Source organism: Cupressus sempervirens, chromosome 9 (assembly GCF_028749045.1).
Source record: "Cupressus sempervirens isolate cs-2001-9-10 chromosome 9, ASM2874904v1, whole genome shotgun sequence".
Taxonomy (NCBI): Eukaryota; Viridiplantae; Streptophyta; class Pinopsida; order Cupressales; family Cupressaceae; genus Cupressus; species Cupressus sempervirens.
In genome coordinates, this window is record NC_143126.1 from 723,317,053 (window position 1) to 723,337,880 (window position 20,828).

The 20,828-nt window shown below is 36.8% G+C and overlaps 1 protein-coding gene across 2 annotated transcripts in view; it reads left to right on the top strand.

Moving 5' to 3' along the window:
- Positions 1–20,828, top strand: part of SMU1 (transducin family protein / WD-40 repeat family protein) — a 149,589-nt gene that overhangs the window by 51,336 nt on the left and 77,425 nt on the right. For both annotated transcript variants that reach the window (XM_089801845.1, XM_089801846.1), the window contains 5 exons: positions 14,499–14,626; positions 15,007–15,133; positions 15,263–15,322; positions 15,444–15,551; positions 15,894–15,994. In XM_089801845.1, coding sequence (XP_089657971.1) covers positions 14,499–14,626; positions 15,007–15,133; positions 15,263–15,322; positions 15,444–15,551; positions 15,894–15,994 — 524 coding nt within the window. The remainder of the gene's footprint in view (positions 1–14,498; positions 14,627–15,006; positions 15,134–15,262; positions 15,323–15,443; positions 15,552–15,893; positions 15,995–20,828) is intronic.

The following is a 20,828-nucleotide window of genomic DNA, read 5'->3' on the forward strand; positions in this document are numbered from 1 at the left end:
AACCCTGCGACCAGAGATTCCTTTGGCAGCAGTTTTTCCTCTGCCATGGCCGCTTTTTTCTGGGCCAGTATCGGTATCTTTCTGTGACTAATTTTTTCAAAGACACTCATATTATCTGAAAATTTTATTTCAGAATTTTCTGGGTTCCATTTTTTCAAAGACACTCATATTATCTGAAAATTTATTTCAGAATTTTCTGTGTTCCAGCCCTAAATCTGTTTTTTCTTTGGTTTTTGGGACTAGAGTTTTCTTCGGCAAAGAAAGGATAAAGAATAAATGAGCAATCAAGGAAGAAAGGATGGAACTTATGAATCAAGGAAAGATTAATGAAAGAAGAAAGGAATGGAAAGAAATTAAGGAAATGACTATTTCAAAGGGCAAAATTTATGAGAAGTTGTACTCTTGTAAAGGGTGGTAATTGCGAAAGGTTGTGACTGTTGCAAAGGTTAATTATGATGAGAAGGTGTAACTATTGCAGATATTGGAGTAGTGTGTTGCCATTGATTTCAACTTATGAAATTGGAGATTGTTGCAGATATGAAGCAATTGTTTGTCAACCCATTATATAATTGATGTCAACCTATGTAATGTCCCCTTTTTCTGGAACATTAAAAACTGATTGACCTTTGAGGACTTAATATAGGATTATTAAGTCAATTTTTAATTAAAGGAGAGTGAATAAGAGATGAGTTGGCATGAGGGACAGGGACAAGAATATAGGAGCTGAAGAGTCACAGGTTGGGTCTATAAAAGGAGGAGGAGAAGTTCATTTCTCTATGCTTGGTTTATGATTCAGATCTCAGTTTCTCTCTTGAGAGAGTTATTTGGAAAGCTTCAGCTTTCATCCAGTGTGAGGACGTGAACCCTCATGTCGGTAGACAGTGGATGCAAACCCATTGTTCATGGAGACGTCACATTAGGTGTCTTGCGTGTGCTTATAGGTTCTTTACGTAGTATTCCAATCTGACTGTAAAACTATGTTTAAGCTTGGACCTTTGAATGCTAGTTATTGTATTGTTGATGTATAATGCAATAACATATTTTAAGGTATTTTATGAGAATCTACTGGTTTATATTGTTGGTTTATAATGCATCTTCATATGTTTATGTTCTGAGAAATTATCTTGAGATAAAATTGGGAAATATCCATTTGGGATATTTTAGTGGTATCAAAGTAGTGTATCCTGCCAGCCTACAGGGTTTTAATTTAATACAATTTGCAAAGAATATTAAAGAATTTCGCATCGGGTGAAGGAGTTTATGAAAAATAATTAGGAAGGAGGTGCAAATTGAAGCTTGGCGAACCATATCAATTTTTGTTTTATAAAACTCCACCTGAGATTTGGGCTTACATTTTAATATTGTTATCGGGCTTCATACTTGGATTCGATAATATCCTAGAGTAAACTTTGCTGCCAGTAACCTTTCTTCATTCTCGAGGATGGAGAAACTATTTACTGATAGTATATGGAGAAGTCTGAATACTATATTTGTTTAGCTGAATAATTTTGTGGCAAACTATCCGCAACTTTCCAGATTCGTAGGAAGAAATATTTGGGCGTAGCTATATGTTTTGGGAACTAAGATTGGTTATTTAGAAACATGGAATCCTTCTTTATTGCCATCGAGGAGTTTAGGAGGTTATAGTAGAAATGAGATTATCACTGTTGCCATGAAAGAAACAGACGCTCAATCGCAAGGCCTATGATATGTTGGCCTAGACATTATACAACTATAAGGATAATTTCAGGAGCTTTGTTCAGGTGTACTGGGTGTGTAGATATACTCAACATGGGCTATAGTGCCGCAATAAATTATTTCAATTTTTGCAAAGCTCGACATTCTTCATGGTAGAAGCAACATTGCAGAAAGCACTGTTTCAAGGAAGCATTGTCAAATTGTGTCTGTGACAATATTCCTGGGAGTTCCTTGTGCTGCAAATTGGTTCACACATTTGCAGACCATCATAGTGAAGTATTTATACTACTCGAATATTTGTGTACCGACTATAGTTGTGAAATTGACGTGTACACACAGAATATATCTAAAGTGGAAGCTACAAGAGCATCATTGTTCATCAACAAAAGAAGTTGAAATGCAAGTGTGGAGTGTCGTGATGTAAGAGAAAGAAATGTAGGAATATAACAAAGGAGCCAATTTTGGTGTAGACGATGAGAGTTACAACTCCCCAACTTGACAGAGCTACAGACAGTGTCATTAACGGTTATGTGAACTGTCAAGTCAATACATGTCTATGCAGTTGAAAAAGCTTATGACAAGCTGCGGTACTAACTTTGAGTTGGTATATGAGCGTATCTTTTGGGTCAGGAGTGTCTTTACACATTAGGGGAGAAGTGGTAAAACAAATATTTTCCTAAACACTATAATTTATCCATTAATCATTGTGGTATCTGAATGAGCTCTTATTCTCGACAATGGACAAACTAGTGAATTGAAAATGGTATCGAAAGCATTACTTTCCAAAAAACAGACAGAGGAATAGAAGCAATCTATTTGTCATGAATTATATCAAAGATTGGCTATATATTTAGTGGTTGCTCCAAAATTCTATGCCGATAGTATTAATTGTGAAGATGACAAATTAACTCCTACAACAGACTATTGATAGGAATATTATTTTGCTGTGTTGTAATTAAAATGCCATGGAAGTTTATGATGGCATTTGAAGCAATGAAATTGGTGGACTATTTCTAAGCTTTATAACAACACCTTGCATCCATTCGTTCTTGAAACCGCTGTTGCATCCAAGTTGGAGTGGCAAATTACTGCTAGATATTGGAAGTCATCACCTACCAAAAATTGGGAGAGAAGTAATGCCTCTACCGCGTAATATTCAATGTCAGAATTATAGTTCGTGACCCAAGAATTAATTAACCGAGCGATGGGGAGTACTAGAGGCATTCACGGGAAAATAGCTTCAATGCAGGATAATATTGTATTTGGAGTTTCATAACTCAAAAGACATTAACTATCATTTAGGAAGAAGGATATATCTTTTTTTTTTGAATACAAAATGTGATAATATTAGGGGCCATGAACATACAATCTTCAAAGCCTGCCTAGAGAATCCAAAAGTTTTAACATCGATGTATAGATTGGTATAAGAAGGAGTTCAATATTAAAATCATGTGCAAGAAATTGGAGGTTGCTAGATTAAGTTTTAATGCTCCATGATTATTACTGGTTTGACAATTTAACTAAGCGGCCAAGAGAATTTGTATAGTCAGGAGATGATGTTCCTTTAAATGCCAGAGTTGGTTCACTATAGTATATTACATCTTTGTTCAGAAAAAGGTTTTTAGTCGGGGAAAAATAAAAAGAGGCAGCAAGTACATCTCCATATGGGTGTGATCTAGTATGTGTAGTGTTTTCTTGAACTTTAGCAGTGCCAAATTTGCAATTTCAAAATGGCATCAACTAATAGCTGGGCTTGAGTACTATATGAAATAGGTGGCACTGGGAGGGGTCATTAATTTTCAGACCAACAGATTGAACAACTACAAAGGCGCTAAGAGGTTTGCTTCTTGAATTGGAGGTACTCTCAGGACTTAGGTGATAGGTAGCATACTGTTTGGTGATTTACAACAGTGAAATCTTGCTCCTATGGTCACTACAGAAGGAAATACATTCTTTAATCAAGCAAAAGCACAAGTAAGTGAAGCGGTTATGGAAAGTCTGAAAAATCAAGTGTTTTCTTTAGAATTTAATGACACCTTTAATGGTGAACAGCTAAGAAACTTGAAAAAAGAAAAACAATTGGGTCAGCTATACGTACTTGGGTTGCAACTAGAACACATGGAATCCTCAAATGATGTTCTCTCCAAATTGGAAGAGATAGAAATATATTTGACCAATGTAGAACAGGCAGATTGTAGGCTTGCGAATTGGGCTTTACAACCTTCAATGGATACCTTGGTCCAGCCCAAGTTTATGGAACCTCCACATAAAGATGTGAGGCTTGCAGTTGCCTCTTGTCTCAATGAGATTATGTGAATAACATCTCCTACAACAGCCTACAATGATGTGGTGCTGAAAGTTTTGTAGGTGATAGTGAAGAACTTGGAGGGGTTAAATGATGACAAAGACCTTGCTTTTGACAAGAGGGTTCAGATTTTGAATATTATGGTAGAGATGAGGTTATTTTATATTATGATTGACCTTGAATGCAATGATTTATTTCAGCTGTTAGAATGTTTCTTGTTCGAAATTAGGAGCTACCATTCAGGAAGTATAAAGACTCACATGCACACTATTATATCTTCAATTCTAGATGTAGATGTTGAAATTTGCAAGAGGTTGCAGTCAACCTTGTTAGCCTTTTGGAGGGGGGAAAACAGATATTGCAAGGACCTGTTTAAGTGGATGATATCATCTGCAGCCTTCAAGCTGGTGGAGGAAGTAATTAAGAATACAATCAACAAATTTCAAGATCGCATGACAGATAGTGACATCGTCTCCATAGGTTTACCAGTTAAAGGGACTCCTATAAGGCTTTATGGGAATTATAATAGTGAGGAGGAAGGTAAAGTAACTCAGACCAGCGATGGGAAGAATATGGGTAAGGAACATACAGGTTTCTACGTTGGTGATTTGGAGGTTAGCCTTGACAAATATGTTGATGAGGTGGGTTCTACTCAAGGTAAAAGCATGTTGAAATCTTTGATGAGGAATATTTACATAAGAACGATGTCATAGCAGCAGCTTTGCCTTTGCATTCAGATCAAGGAGCAAGGAAATTAAGGCTTATGATTATATTCTTGAGAGGTGTGATGAGCCATGTGTTTCTTATACACATGATACAAATTTAGAGGAACAATCCAAGATGACATTGCAAGATGATGAGCTGCTTCAACATGACAATAATGAGATGCACGCTTTAAAGAGCCAGCTAAAGGTTAGTGAAGACATGGTTGTGGCATCTTTGTTATGCCATGACAACACTCATAGGATGGTTGAGGATCTCTATAGGAAGGCTCAAAAGGGAGTGGAAGGAGATTGGCTTGTTGCTCATTTGCAGGTAGTCAAAACAGCCCTTGAATCTATGAAATCAGATTATTTATGTTTCTTTTCCAATAGGGATTGTATTCTTAAGGTTGCTGGAATATATGTTGATCAGTGGAGTAAAGGAAAAAATGAGATTATGGAGCTCAACAGCGAGCTTAAGTATACTCATGAGGCATTGGATGATACACAAATTGTTCTTCATAAAGTAGAAAATCTGGTTAGGGTCACAAATCATACTAGGGAGTATGAGAGTAAAGAGAGCCAGGAGTTTTCCCAAGAAATAATTAATGAACTTGATAGCATTCAAAAGACTTATGACTTGGATAGTTGCCCCAAAAGACCAAGTACCAAAACTTCAGATCACATTCAGCTTGTAGACAACCCCTTGTTTGAAGTAGATGCTGATTGGACTTTCGATAATCGCCCGTTTGAGGTAAATGAGAAAAATCTTTTTTATTGTCATGAAGAGGATGATCTTGACTTTAGAATATTGGATCCAGATACAGTTCCTAGTGGTGAACCTTGGTCACAGGATTGGTGTGGTTATTAACTACGGTTGCTCATCCTTTGATCAACACATATAAGGCTCCCAACTCTAACCTATATATGAGTTGGATGGATTTCATACATCAACCATTGAATAGATATTGGCAGAGGATTGATGAGAGTTATGTTTGGATTTTAGGGGATGGTTTTTTAGCTTCATTCTTACTCATAATACCTATGTACTTAGGGGTTCTCCAGATTGATGACAACAGTATGGTATTTGATGTGCCCATGGTATTGTTTTCAGCTGTTGAGCAGCTTGTTTCTTACATCAACAATTTAGGTCGGATTGTCACCATCTACTGGGATATACATAGCTCCTTTATACATTTCTATCTCATCATATCTGATGGTCATGACAACAGGGTTTGGGATCCTGGCATTAACATGCTTGATGTATTGTTATTATGGGAAGACAACGAATGCCTTTGCAGTTCTTAGTCCTTTGTTCATATCACAATAGTGTAGCGGATTGTCAAAGCATTATTCATGTTGATATGGGACAAACAATCTCAAGAGAGGAGGACTATAATGGCCCCTTTTTTTGGGACATTAAAAAATGATAGGTCAACCCCATATACGACCTTTGAGGACTTAATACAAGACTATTAAGTCAACTTTTAATTAAAGGACAGTGAATAAGAGATGAGTTGGCATGAGGGACAGGGACAAGAATATAGGAGTTGAAGAGTCACAGGTTGGTTCTTTAAAAGGAGGAGAAGTTCATTTTTTTATGCTTGGTTTATGAATTAAGATTTCAGTTTCTCTCTTAAGAGAATTATTTGGAAAGCTTCAAATTTCATCTAGCGTGAGGACGTAAACCCTCGTGCCGGTAGATAGTGGACGCAAAACCATTATCTGTGGAGATGTCACATCAGGTGTCTCGCGTGTGCTTACATGTTCTTTTCTTAGTATTCCAATATGACTGTAAAACTGTGTTTATCATTGGACCTTTGAATGCTAGTTATTGTATTGTTGATGTATAATGCAATAACAAATTTTAAGGTATTTTATGAGAACCTACTAGTTTATATTGTTTGTTTATAATGTATCTTCATATGTTTTAGTTTTGAGAAATTATCTTGAAATAAAATCGAGAAATATCCATTTGGGATATTTCAACCTATGATGACGAATTTTCTTGTTCAAATGTCCAAAAGAAAGGTAAGGTCTATTTACTAAGTTACCAATTTGGGTTCAGGGATGGATTTGGGTTTGTGGGTTTGGGCAATTTTTTTTCCCATTTTGTTTCGTGTGTGTGTGTATATATATGCATATATATACCAAAAAATAAAAGAAATGTTAATAATTGCAAAACTTAGTCATTTCATATATATATGCACGAGTCACTCATTCATCATATTGTTGATTAGAAAGGAGATGCAAGCAAGGATCATATTCTCCTCATCCTCAACAAGAGGCGAGTCTTCAGAATGAGGGCAAAATGGTACTGAGTAGCCTTATGAGACAAAGATTGTAGAGATGATTTCCTTCTTAATGCACCAAAGAGAACATATAACTCTTATTTGAATGAGCCAAAATATTAAAAAGGTTGAAATGAAATGAAACATTTTTTAATGACGTCGACAAGACCAACCATCAAAGGGACCAACATAGGACCCCTTCATTAGTCTGTTGAGATTTCTCCAAGCTGTCCTTTTTGTTGTGGATTTGCATAAGTAAGATGGCCCCCTTGTGGAGTCTTGGCCCTTCAAAGAGCTCTTTTATGTTGTTCACCTTTGAAGTCTCCTTGTTCTGGTTATGAATATGCTTGTATGCGGTGCAATCTTTCACCTAGTGCCACTCCGTCTCCACCACTCCCTTGTTGCAAAACCTACAAATTCTATCCTCCCACTCTTTCTTAGGGATTGTCCATCTAACAGTTTCACATCTCAGACGGTGTGATCCAAACCTCAGTTGGGCGATTAAGATTTTCGTCTTTCCTTTGATCTCGGCTCCTAAGTACTCTTTTTTGCTATGTTCGCATGTGGGGTTAAATTCATTGATGTAGTAGGCTTCTTTTCTACCTAACTGATTTGTCCACATGGCAGATCTGATTTTTTTTACCACCCATTTTTTAGTTTCTAAGTTGGTTTCGGGGCACTCTTGGTAGTCAATGTTCCATTTGTTGAACCATTTGTTGTTTTGTTTCTTCCATGTCTTGTTCCGATGGTGAAGCTCCTTGTCAACCACCATACTAGGCCAGCGATGTGCATCCATTTTTCCTACTTTTTTTAGATAGCTCAACAAAAGAACAATTGCTGAGGCCTCCTCCAAGAACATGCCTGCCTCCACCAAAAGAATCTCATAAGGAACTGTTGACTTGACTTTGAGGTTAGTTGTAATGAAGTACTTCTATATTCTTTCAATTTGTCGCTATTTCTAGTTTGATACATTGCTCCCACACAGCTAGCTGCCATAAAGAATAACCAGAATCACCAACAACCCAAAGAGGGTTTTCCTAGTCTTCCAATCCCATAATTCCGCTGTCCTGTACCTGTTTTGAAGAAGGTAAGAGGCCTTCCACTCCCCCTATGTCCTTTTTATCTGCATGTCTCCCAACCTAGTGTATCCTTTTTATCTGCATGTCTCCCAACCTAGCTGATAATGGAAACCGATCCCCAGATATTTGTATTCTTCTACGATCTCTAAAGCTTTTCCCTTAAATATGAAAGTAAGTTGTTGTTTTCTTTTCCTCCAGGGAAAGACCATGATCTTGATCTTAGATGTGTTGACTTCCATCCCTACCTCTGTGCAAAAGTTTTCTAAGTTACTCAAATGTTCCCTCAGCTCGTGTTGTTTTAGAAATGAGGATAAGATCATTGTCATAAAGAAGCAACCTAATCACATAATCAACTAGCCGAATTCCCTCTCCATTGGCTTTGTTTGGCCATTCCTCGAGCTCATCAATATAGAGGCCAAACAAGGTAGGAGATAGAGGACAGCCCTGCTTGACCCCTACATTGCTGCCAAAGCATTCCGACATGGCCTCTTTGGTTCTAATTTTTTCTTTAACTTGTTCATAAAGCTTATAAACAACAGCTCTGTACTCTATTGGGACCTCCATTTCTTCCATTCTATTCCATAGTTTATCTCTAGGGATGGTATCGAAAGCTTTCTTAAAGTCAACAAAGCATCAAAAAGCCTCTTCTCCCTGTTTCTCCCACACTTTCTCAATGAGATATCTTAGGGTAATGCAATGGTCAACGGTGGAGTGTTTCGGTCTAAAATCTGCTTGTCTCGTAGCTTTTTTTCCTTCTTTTTCTGCCCATCCGCTGATTCTACGCTCTAACATACTCCTGTAGAGCTTGCCTAATAGGGGGTTCACCATGATGGTGTGGTAGTTGGAAGGGTTGTTGACGTCCTTGCTTTTATGAAGAGGGATAACTGCGCTGGTGGTCCATTCAGTGGGAAAGCAGCCTTGTGTGACCTTATTAAAAATGTTCTTGATGTGCAAAGCCAACAAATCTTCCGATTGCTGATTGTGGGAAGTGAAACTTCACCCTCCGTTCTCTCATAAAGAATTTTTGTGTATTCTAGCCATTGGGAATTCGTAATTTTATTTTCAACATGTTTTCTAGCTTGTTGTAACTTCCTCCAAAAACCTTTAGGGTTATGCTTTCCTAGCATGATTAACTCCTTCCTTTTGTTGTATTCCTGTTACCTTCCTGAAGCCAATAAATTCGGGCCTTCTGCATCCAAAACTTCTCCTCCCTAAGTTCCACTCCAATTCTCTCACTACATGGGACTCAACTTTGCCCAAATGCTCAAAGAAACTACGATCCAAATTTGACTAGTGATAACATTAAGGTGAGCTTGAACATTCCTCTTCATAGCATGAAGCTTACCAAAGCATATCCTATTCTTTTTCTTAAGCTGCAATTTGACAATTTCTTAACAAAGGAGTACATATCAATGCCATAGGCAAGGCTACCATCTCTCCATCGCTGGGTCATAATGTCATGAAGGGAAGAGTGACAAAGCCACCTAAGTTGGAACTTAAAAGGAGTATTTTTAGGAACTGCAATAGAGTTAGTGGAAAATTTGAGAGGCTAATGATTAGAGCCCCTCCCATTAAGAATTTCAGAATTAGTACTAAGCTACCACCAACCCAAAAACAAGAAACAAGATAGCTATTCTACTATTCAGATATAACATCTTCTCTACACCTATTATTCCATGTAAAGATCCCATTAGACGGTTTGATCTCAATTAAATTTAGGAGGTCCACGTTCTCGCGAAAGAGATTAGAAGGACCCAACTAAGCCAACCCTCCCCTTTCCTCCTCCAAACTTAACACTTAATTGTAATCATCAACTAAAATCAAAGGAAGGAAAGGAGCAAATAATCAAACATACCTTATATGAGACCAAAGATTGATTTTGTCGTGAAAATCGATTGGGGCATACACATTAGTAACCAAAATAATCTCTCCGAATTCCAATTAATGGCAAATGTAAATAGTGCAGAGTGGCTAGAGATCCAACAAAATGGAACAACCTTTCTTGGATCCCAAAAGACAGATAGCCCTCTAGAACAACCCACATAAGCATTGCACTGACATTGATCAAAACACCAAATACAAGAGACATACAAAAGATAGCTAGAGAATGGACTGCAACCAAGTCATGAATAACATTTTTGTCAAGGGGTGTTATTCAACCCCCTAACATTCCAAGAGAGTTTAATCATCGAGGAGAATGGGAGAAGTGAGCCTTAATGGGCTTGATAGACTTTGATTTCACCAACGGTTCCCCAATTAGTTTAATTTTCTCCTAATCCTTTTTGCGACCACGTTTTAAAGAATTATCAAACAAAATTTTATTAAGGGGCCTTTGCTGCAAACCCAAAGTCAAAGACAACTCTCTTCCTTTAGTAGATTTTAACAGCTCCTTCACCAAATCTACCTAAACAATATCATCCTGCAAACCTGTAGGGTCACCTGGATCTCTCAGGTCAAAACCAGTAGGGGAGATACTCTTTGTTGTTGCACAAGAGCCTAACTCATAATGAATAGGAATTTCCAAATCCTAATATTAACCCAAAATGAGCGTATGGATCTTCCACCTCAAACCATGGAATCGGAAAACCAATTCCAATTCCACTTTTTGGTAAATCAATTTTGATAAATTCTTCAAGTCCACATGTTGTCTATTAATGGTTAGGGCTTCATTTTTTGCAAAATAGAAATGTTACAAAGACTCATAAGACCAAGTTTGGTGCATGACTATTTTGGAGTTTTTAACTTATTTATGATTTTGTATACAGACGGTGGAGAAATTTATGGTCATGTCATAACTATTTGCAAATTAACCTGCTGTTTTTCAGAATCATTTTTTTTCTCTCTAACATGGTATAGTCAACAAAAGTCACATTTGAATCATGTTAACAAAACACATTTTTTTGTTGTTAAATTAGAAAAAAAAAAAAACCTTATTCATGTGGTATTCTAATTACAAATACTAAAACAAAGAAAATGTATCTTTCACTCATCTTCTAGGTGAACCAAATAGTTCGAGTCATATTCCAAAAACTATTTTCCAGATTTAAAACTTCCTGAATTGACAAATTCCAGTATTTGGGAACCCCAGTATTCTGTAATTCCATGAAACAAATGGGCCATAAAGGAAGTTGCGGCAAACAAACCTAGACAGCAACCCTCTAGGGCAATTCCTCTGGGCCTTGTTTGGTTGCTGGCATAGGAATTGGAAATGGAAGTGGGAATGGGGAATGGGGAATGGAAACTGAAGATTGCAATTCCAGACCCGTTTGGTTTACCTAGAATTTGATTGGGAATATGTTAATCATGTGTTTGGTTGTAGAAAACTGGAATCAGAAAAAGGTTAAGTTTATTGTGTGCTCCGGAGAGTCATTATAGGAAAGATAATGCATCATTTGCTGCAGTGTCCTCCATTGTTGTTTTTGCTGCTTCTTTTATTCAATCTGGCTTTTGATCCAGTGCAAGACTCTGATTCCGTGGCTGAATCTTTGTTCTTATTTCGGCAATCACGGCACGGGGAAACCCATCGAATCCTTTTCCCGAATTGGTTTCAGACACATAAGTATACTATAGAAATCATTTTTCATTCAAGGATCTTGAACAACCTCTGCCTGGTTTCAAATCCATAGGCCCCAGATCTGTTTGACGTTCCCTACCATGGCGCCCTGGTTGTGATGAGATGGCATTTGAGGGAAAATGTCTCGGCATCAACAAGAGATGAATTGGAGCTTCTTTCATGGCTCGAGGGCCAACAGTGGTCATCGCTGTTTTCATCAGTCACTGCGCCCAAATTAGTTTGACAGACTTTGTGCTGCTAGCAGACAAATATTCCCTGTACAGGCAGACTTTTTCTGGATTTGTTTTGTCTTCAGTTAACCAAGCCATCATTTATTAGTAATGAGTGATTACGCTGAAAAATCATTTTTCTGCCAAATTCCAAATAGTGACTTTCTGCTTTTTATATTCTGCATACAAATGTCTACTGCCCCCATAAAAATTGAGAAATTTTTTGAAGACTCAGAAGAATTACATTTGCAATCAAGGTCCTCGAAGGTGATACACGGCACATGTTCGAATCCCGTGCTTGCCTATTTGCTGAAGATGGCGACGATCATAACTATGGCTCCACTCAGTAATCAAGAAATTGACTATGACTGCAGAGCCATGTACAGCAATTGCCGTTCCACACCCAACATTTTTCCACCCAAAATCTGATCAATACATTCGGCAATGGCAGACATAGATGATTGTGTGGATATCCTATTCGCATTTGAGCAGATGATTGTGCCTCTCTCCAAGCAATATGATCCACAGACTCGAAAATATTATTTAATTTGGGAAAATCAGATTGAGAACAGGAATAGCCTATTCCAATAACATGTATTTTTTGGAATGGACATATGCTCATTTGAGAGGCAAAATGGGAATGTGTATTCTTATTCCTAAGTCCGATTCGGCGCACCAAATGGAGAATACAAAACATATTATAATTTTCTATTCCTATTCTGGTTGTATTTCAGCAACCAAACGTGCTATTGAATTGAAACCCACATGCCAGGTTTAATGAACAAGCCTACATGAATGTAAAAATAGGGTTCTCCATCAAAAGCACAATTCCAATTAGACATGTAGGGGAAAACAACCATGAAATAGCTGTTTGCAGTCAACATAATCTCCATTTTGTCCTTAACCTGTCACAAATGACGAATGTCGGCTTCCATTGCTGACAAAGGAATACATATCCCAAGATTTACAGATCAGTGCATGCTTACTGAAATAGGCAACATCCTCCATAATTGATCTAGGAGGAATGACTTGAACTAGACGATTGTGACATTCAACAGAAATCCATTCACTTTTTAAAGTTTGGAGCTCTCATCCACATAAAATGAGTCTGACAGCCTTGCATGTACACCTGAAGAAGAACCATGAGATGGCGCAGCACCAACAACCACCAAATCCTTGGAAACCCTATGCTCCTCAATCCGTGCACAAGAGAAAAATCTAAACTGCAACTACAAGCACACACAAAAAGTCCCCACACCCCCAATACCACACTTTCTAGAAGCAACAAAACTCCTTGCCAACAAACACAACAAATTCCCAACACCCAACTCAGCCCACACAAGAAGCAGCACACACCACTCCACAGAATGAAAAACTGCATACCCACAAATTGCAGCACCCCCACACTCCACAGAATGGAAAACCCCACAGGGCAGCACTCCCGAACAACACAGGAAAAGAGCCAAAGGACCCTAGTCCTGCAACATCCCATTCATTGCCCCACACATTTCTGCCTGATTAGTGCCCATGAATAAAGGTTCTTATTGATGCACACATTTTGGTATTTTTTTGCTTCCTGTTTGTTATTGACTTTAATTTGCATAGTTAACATGCCATTGGTGTATAATGTGGACATAATTACAAAGGTTGCATGCTTTTGTGTTGGTTTGCACTAATAGTGCACGGAGACATTAAAATTTATGACACCTTATAGCTTTTAGCGTCAAGCAGAGACAGATTTGTTTCTTATTGCTCCAATAGGTCTTCTTTTCTGTATATTATTACTAATATACTCAATATGCTTACCCTTTCAATATACTTGTTGGTATGTGGAAGAAGCTTGTCCTTTCATAGCTGTTGGTACATGAAAGTGACATTAAGCAGGTGAGAATAGAGAGTTATGTGGCACATAGGTAGCACATTCAAGGGATTTTCTGTATCCATAACTCCTACTTAGATAGAAATTGAAATTTCTTTTAGATAGTGTTTATGTCTAACAATAGTGGCAAATGTGTAATAGAGGGAATGAAAATGAAAAATGATAATGTCCTCTTTCTGCGTGGAATTTATAGGGATGAGACAATGGACATTGTTTGTTGCAGCTATATTAGGAATTTGATATAATAGTTCAATTGCAATGGCTTGACCCATAAACGTGAATGGGAGGTACTTCATAGTGCTACAGCCTTTACTGCTGGTCTAACTTGGATTTTATATTAGTGTAGGTTTTGGCATATTCTTAATATTTAGAAACTTGGGTTTCACTCAAATGTACCTCAATAATGTGGGTCATATCCAATTATTCTCATTAGTCATTGTATGACCATCTTGCCAGATGTCCATTGGAGTTTTGGGCTGTCTTATTGAAGTGAGGGAAATTTTAACCTAGGCTATGCGACTTGTATTAGGGTACAGCTTTTGGGACAAAATGAATGACTAGATCGGTGGCATTTTTGTGTCAACATTTTAGTATGAGAAATACAACTTTAAAGTAACAAATTTATTTTGTAACCAGTGGTCTTATTGATGTTGTATATATAAACAAAATTGCAATGAATGGCTATAACAACATAATTTACAAATTGGATCAATTAGTTTGGTTCCTCTATCTTAAGTAATACTATTTTCTCATCTTATACAGGTATGGCGTATACGAACAGGTCAATGCCTAAGGCGTTTAGAGCGTGCACATTCTCAGGGTGTCACAAGCCTTGCTTTTTCGCGTGATGGAAGTCAGCTTTTAAGTACATCATTTGATGGAGTTGCGAGGTTGATTTGTGAATTTTAATTTTTTGCTGTTTTCAGACCATGTCACAATAGTTTTTATTATATGTTAGTCTTTAAAAAATTATTTCCATTGGTCTTAAAAAAATAAAATCTGTAAGTCAAGGATTTTCTTTCATCCGATTCAAAGACAAGTTAAAGTCAGATTTTCAAGTCATTGTTTTTAATCTATTAGTAAACTGTTTAATAGTAATTTATGCTGCAAGATCAGTTTAGGTGCCTTTTTAAATTTTTGGCAAGAATTTAAAACTCTCTTTTTATTTTTATACTTAACTAATTAGAAGCATCCTAAATTAGTGTAATCTTTGATACTACAAAAATAAAGGCTGTTATTTGTGACTCATTTATTTGTGACTCATTTACAGAATACATGGGCTTAAATCTGGGAAGACACTGAAGGAATTTCGTGGCCATACATCATATGTCAATGATGCAATATTTACAAGTGATGGGAGTCGTGTTATTACAGCTTCCAGCGATTGTACTGTAAAGGTTTGTTCTGTATAAATTCATTATCACCGTTCTTGAATTATCTTTTTCCATTGTGTGCATTGAATTGTCATATATTTTTATTTAGACGACATCCGAAACAAAGACTTAAATCATGTCATCTTGTTGCAGGTTTGGGATGTCAAAACGACAGATTGTATCCAAACTTTTAAACCTCCACCTCCTCTTAGGGTATATGACTCAAATCAAAATCCTTTTCATTTTGATTTCTTATAATTAATGAAATTATCAATATGGTGGCCATGTCCATCCTTGAAAAGTTAAATGAGTTTGGTTATTTTTGCTACTGCAGGGAGGTGATGCATCAGTAAATTCAGTGCATCTTTCTCCTAAGAATCCAGAACACATTGTTGTCTGTAACAAAGCATCATCAATTTATGTGATGACACTCCAAGGACAGGTACAGCTGCCATGCATTTTATTCAATTATTACTTTTGAAACTTGATAGGTTTGCTATTCATGATATTAAACTATTTATAGTGGTTAATTTAATATTTTTCCCTAGTAGACTAGAGTTCAATCCACTCATTGTTGATGACATTGTCGATTCTATTTCCTTAAAGAAGTTACAGCTTTGTTGTATTCAATTAAATATTATGAGCTTATAGGTTGATCAATGTACCTAGGAGTCTCACTAAGCTTAGTTGGAGAAGGAAAACTTGTATCTTTTCTTAGTTGTTGCTCACATGGGAATCAATCTGTACTGACAGTTCCTATGGTTGTATGGTGATATCTGTCTAGGTTGTAAAGAGTTTCTCATCTGGTAAAAGGGAAGGAGGAGATTTTGTTGCTGCATGTGTTTCACCAAAAGGAGAATGGATTTACTGTGTTGGTGAAGATAGGTGCATATTACTATTATCTTTCATTCATCTTTGTTTATACTAAATGCTATAGTGATAATTGTCAGCGATTTCATAATCCATTAGAAAACATAGAAACTCAGGTAGTGTTGCATTTTAAAATGCATACTATACAACTTCAATAAATTTCAATTCCCTTGACAAATGGCAACTTTTGACATTACTTTCCTTTAAGCTGATGTTCCAAATGTCAGCTTTAATGCTATATCCTTAATTTTAGATAGTTACGAAATGTGGGTGTGAATCATTGGAGGGAAAAAAAATTCATTTAAATTGTGCAGCATATGTCTCACATGGCTGATCTGAGGTGTGCTGCCATCTATACAATGTAACTATATCTCGGTTGCAGTTCTTTACAATGATATATATTTAGAGCCATGTGCCTGGTTAAGGTGTTTTAACTAACTACCTGCAACATCATCATCCTATGGTTCCTTGTACTGCTTGCCTCCCATCTCTTCCAACGCTATCAATCTCTTTTGAATGAATGTGATGGCTCATATTCCCAAATTGCTTTGTCTTTGGATCTTCTCCATCTTCGTTCGTAAATCTTCTAATGGCTTGACTTGATCTTGCATCTTGGATTCATAAACTGGGTGTTCATTGACGAGTTTGTCTTGGCTGACTTGATCTGAATCCTTCTCATTTGAAAGTCTTTAAGCTTGAAGTCTTGATCTTGAAGCATCCCATTTGCAGCCTTGATGCCTTGACCATCACCTTGCGCTCTACCCTCCAACGACCACCTTGCAAACAAATAGAAGAAATATTAATCTCATGGAATAATAAGCAAGGATGACAGAAATCTGAAAGTTTCTATAAAATAATTGCACCAACATCAGAATGAAATAAAATTTCTTTAATCTTTAGATCAAACCTCTCCTCTTCTTGCAAATTTTAAGATAAAATTTAAGTTCAAATCTGGAAAATAATTAAGTTTTCATTAAACAATGTACCCAGATTTCAGCTGATCTGCTCCCTCTGCATCTCAGAATTTGCAATACAGCTGCCTACATAACCCAGGACTATTACACCTTACTGTCTCAATTGATGCTTCGTTGTCCTCACAAGACAGCCACTGTCTCCCATGATGAAATTCGCTGTCCAGGAATCAATGGAAATGGATGCACTGTAGCAGAGATTAAAACTGTATCTGCTTTGATATTAAAATTACACCCTCTTCTTCTTTATATAGGCATGATGTGTTGATGTATAGCATCAGTTGAAGTAATGATTAATGTCTATGTTTTATGTGAATCCTGTTCTTCAGATAAAATACACACACACACACACACACACACACATGCATATATATATATATGTGTGTGTGTGTGTGTGTAATTACATTTGAAATATATATATATAACAATCTGTATAGTTATCGGGCTGATATTATGAAGGCATATATATATATATGTAATTACATTTGAAATATATATATATATATAACAATCAGTATAGTTATCGGGCTGATATTATGAAGGCTATTATCATTATCGGGGGACCTTATGGTCTGCTGCCAATTACAAAAAGGATATGTGTGAAGTTGTTTAAACAAACAAACTAATGTTTAATTATGCATCTGTAGAGGCATGACCCTACGTAGAGTCGTGACTCTATGGAGACATGACTCTCCACAGTAATATATATGTGTAAATCAAATCTTTGGGACAGATATCAATTCATGGCAATACAATTCCCAGCGATCTGCCTATTTCTCTCTGCAGGTTAACACATTCAGACTTGTTGATTCTCCATTGGTGTTATAGACTAAAGATCAAGGCACATCGATTGTCATTCGAAGACCAAGATCTGTATCTCTGTTTCTGCAATCGATCAAGTAAGGATATTCATTATTGTTCATATCTGTTATAATAGTTTTATCTATCAGAGATCATTAAAACTAACATGATGGGCCTAAAATGATGTAAAGACCTGACTAGGAACCCATGAGGAAATAAACTAACAAGACATACATTAGATGTACATAATACAACATGAATGCAGAAACAAGCTATCTCATGTGTAAATAACATTCTTAACAGATGATCACACATTAAATAAAAGTACTTTAATCCATCCAACTTTCTTAAAGGTTCCCAAGACATGGTTACTTTAATTAACACCATCTACACTACTAGTTTAGATCACATTCATTATAAAACCCAGAATGAATAATGTACTACTAAATTAATCAACACGTTAAAATCACATTTGATTTATATCATAGAACTTGATAGAGTTGAGAATATTATACTACTTGACATGCTCAACTAATAGTGATTATTGTTACATACCTGAATATCGCTAACTCAATATTTCATAATGACCACCATGTCCAACACCTCTAACTACACACATTTTAACCATGTGCAACACATTAAGATACATGATCATAAATAATACTTCATTATTATCTTAGCTATGCAAATCGTTAACTAAGAAGTGGAATGATTGTATTAAAAACTTAAAGACACACCCTAATAGACTGGAACTAAGCCTTGGGGGCTCATCCTTAATGGCTAGAGTCTTCGTAGTTTGGCATATCTAATTACAAATAATCTATGTCAAAAATAGTGAAAGTGGGTATGCAACCTTTTCTAGGGACTAATTCCGAGAGAATTCCTCGTTGGATGCCATCCACTTGGTAAAACGGAGATGATATTCTTAGCCAATGAGTTGACACTCTTTTCTACAGCTTAACTGTATTAATATTTCTCAAGATAAAGTTTATCAATAATTTCATATAAGATGAGTAAAAATTGATTATAGGATACCATGAAGTGTAGGAACATCATTAAATAGAAATGCAACCACAAGGGAAGGTAATCTAATTTATCAAGATATCACTAACAATCTATATCATATTTTGGGTTGTATGATAAGAATGCCTGTAATGAAACAAGGTTTGAATAACACTAGAGAGGGAAAGAAAAGTCCCTAGAATCCTATGTCATATCAATGTAAACAATGGATAATCAAAATTTATATCTAAAAGAAAACATACAAGAAAACGTACTTAGAAAGTAAAAAAACACTTACAAACATCATGTTTTGACTATGATATCATATTATGACAATTGTAAACATAGTCATACATTACAGTTTAGTGTTTGTAGTAGAGAATAAAACAATATTGTATTTAGTTCTGTTAAGCTTAAGTGGGATGGGTAGTTAGGAAGTGAGGGAATGTATCGGTTTGTCTTCCCAACCAACCGACCCTTTTATAAGCACTTTGGAATATTGATAATGGACTTGTGATGTTTTGGTATGAATAAAGTAAATCATTTCCTTGCCATTCTAGTATTATGGTAATAAGGTACATTTTATGTTATTGCTCTGTATATACGTCTTTATTATTCTCTAAGTTTAAGTAGTATTCCCAGTCTACAGTGTTGTTATCTTGTACTTAAAAAAGATATTGATACAAGAGAAGTACCAACAAACTCATACTACTAAACTTACTAAAAGTATAATTTTAAGCATAGAATCATACGTTATGGTTTAATGTTGTTATCTTGCACTTCAAAAAGATATGAATACATGAGATTGTCACGGTCCTTGGGAGGAGATCATGCGACACTAATTATCTTGTGCGGAATTATATGGAAGGTCACCTTACAAAAGGGATATCGGATATATGCTTAGCCGTTGTGAAAAGCTTAAAACATATTGGATCAGATATTTCCCAAATATATGCTAGTGGATTGATTAATGTGGTGCATGAAAAAACATAGTGCCAAGATGAGAATGCAAAGAACACAGACCAAATATGAGGGTGGGGCGATTTTCCCAATATCATTTATTAAATGCAACCAATTTACAAGTAATAAATGGATAGGATGCTATGTTCACAAACATAGATCACCCCCAAGGTATTGACCGTGCCAAACAAACTTGACAGACCTTATTATGAAAGAGCTTCAAGCTCGCCTACAAAAGATTCACTAGGCAGAATGCAACTAGGTAGTCTAGTGTCCAAGACAACTTGACCAAGTCGTCAACTCTTGCACTTCGTTGCTCCTTTTCTTTGGTGATTCCGATGCTTTGATGATGTCCAAATGAATGTGCACTGCTTCTGTATATAGAGGATGCCTTAGGTGGATCTCCAAGCTAGCTGTTATTAAAATAGGGCCGCACCATAACGGTCTTGGCTTCATGATCGAGATTCGACACAAATCCACACGTTACATTAATGCAAGGCTATAACGACTTCCTAAGTCTGCCTTCGTGAACAATCTCCAAGGTGCCATTCATTGAAGTGCTCAAGGTTCGATGCTTGGAAAATATAAACCCCAATTGCGCAAAACCAATGCAGGTTGGCCTCACAACTTGGTGCCGCACTGAGTGTGAAGACCCAGTTAGCCCACATGAACAAATAAATTACCAAGTCGGCTGCTCCAACAAGGTAAATGAGTCGTCCAGTCGGCCCATAAGTGCAGACCCCTTACATCCTCCCCTCACTAAACTAGTGGCAACATCCTCGACACTAGTGTAGTTTGCCATGCACCGAGAGAACAATCATGAATTGATTATGTAGGCCTAGACAAGTTCCCTCTTTCAAGGAACTCCATGATGATTTCTTCGTCGAGCCACAAGGTTTCTCCACGCTCCCAAGTGGCTGTCTCACGACTTTGTCCATCAAACACGACCAAGAATTCCTGGATGCCCCATTTTCCTCCACCACGGATTCTCATTGCGATCACTTGGGTTAGTCGGTGATCTGGGTTGTCCACTACATTGGCTGGCCCCCTGTGTGGAATGTTTCTCACTAGGTCCTCATTAGGATGATGGAGCCTTAGTTGAGAGACATGAAAGA